The sequence below is a fragment of the Nanorana parkeri genome, unplaced genomic scaffold, assembly GCF_000935625.1.
Source record: "Nanorana parkeri isolate BGI_ZX_2015 unplaced genomic scaffold, ASM93562v1 scaffold3752, whole genome shotgun sequence".
Lineage (NCBI taxonomy): Eukaryota > Metazoa > Chordata > Amphibia > Anura > Dicroglossidae > Nanorana > Nanorana parkeri.
Window position 1 is genome coordinate 25,638 of NW_017310020.1, and position 853 is coordinate 26,490.

Sequence of the window (853 nt, forward strand, 5' to 3'; positions counted from 1 at the left end):
GCCCAACCTGGGAGGGGTGCGGGGGGGGGAGAAAAAAGGGGGGGGGGGGTGAGCGGAGGACCGGGCTGCTTCCTACAAACCGGAGATTAAAAACCCAACAACAAAAAACTTACTCTGCTGGAATGTCGGCTGACTGAGCCCAGAGGTGCTGAGTTTCCTCTGCCCAAATGGGTCCGTGTTCACAGCGGGAAGGCCCAATCCTCCAGTGCCCATTCCAGTGAGGCTGCCCGTCCCGAGGCCACCTGTACGGAAGAAGTCAGAATGAAGCTCCGAGCCAACCGTGAACAAAACCGGTAACAAAAAAAAACGCCCGACGCCCCCCATCCAAGTACCTGGCAACTGCGAAGACAGAGCACCGAGGCCACTAAAAGCAGTAGATTGGTTTGGAGTTGTGAGGGGGGGGAATGCCTTGGCTGGTGACTGCGGCGTGCTGAAAGCGGAGCCCAGGTTGGGGGGGAAAGCTGGAAGGCTCTGTGTGTGAGGGGCGGCAGAACCGCTGATGCTGAGGGAGGCCATTGCAGCCAGAGGATCGATCTGAAGGAAGAAATGGAGGTGACTATTTCCACTGAGCGGAGCTGCTCTACATGCACGATGATATGGGGGAGGGGGTTACAGTACCTGTACCGGAGAGATGGCGTCCAGGCTGCTCGTACTGGGAGGGCGACCCTTGGGCATAACCCCCGGAGGAGGCTGACGCGCCTTGTTCACCACATTGCTGCAGTTGGCCACCATGGTAAGGATAGTTTCAGAGAGCTCCTGAGACACACTCCTATCAGGAGAAGAGAATGAAGGCACCGAGAAGAAGAGACCAGTGTGTACACAGCATCCTCCATATTGCTAGTGTGTACATTGC

At 57.1% G+C, this 853-nt stretch overlaps 1 protein-coding gene across 1 annotated transcript in view; it reads right to left on the reverse strand.

Annotated features, from left to right (window-relative positions):
• The window catches only part of CNOT1 (CCR4-NOT transcription complex subunit 1), a gene marked incomplete at its 5' end in the record, with an annotated part of 32,294 nt that overhangs the window by 23,360 nt on the left and 8,081 nt on the right, over positions 1–853 (reverse strand). Inside the window, 3 exons of the mRNA XM_018575297.1 lie at positions 98–242; positions 333–534; positions 619–769. Of these exons, the coding sequence (XP_018430799.1) occupies positions 98–242; positions 333–534; positions 619–769 (498 nt within the window). The remainder of the gene's footprint in view (positions 1–97; positions 243–332; positions 535–618; positions 770–853) is intronic.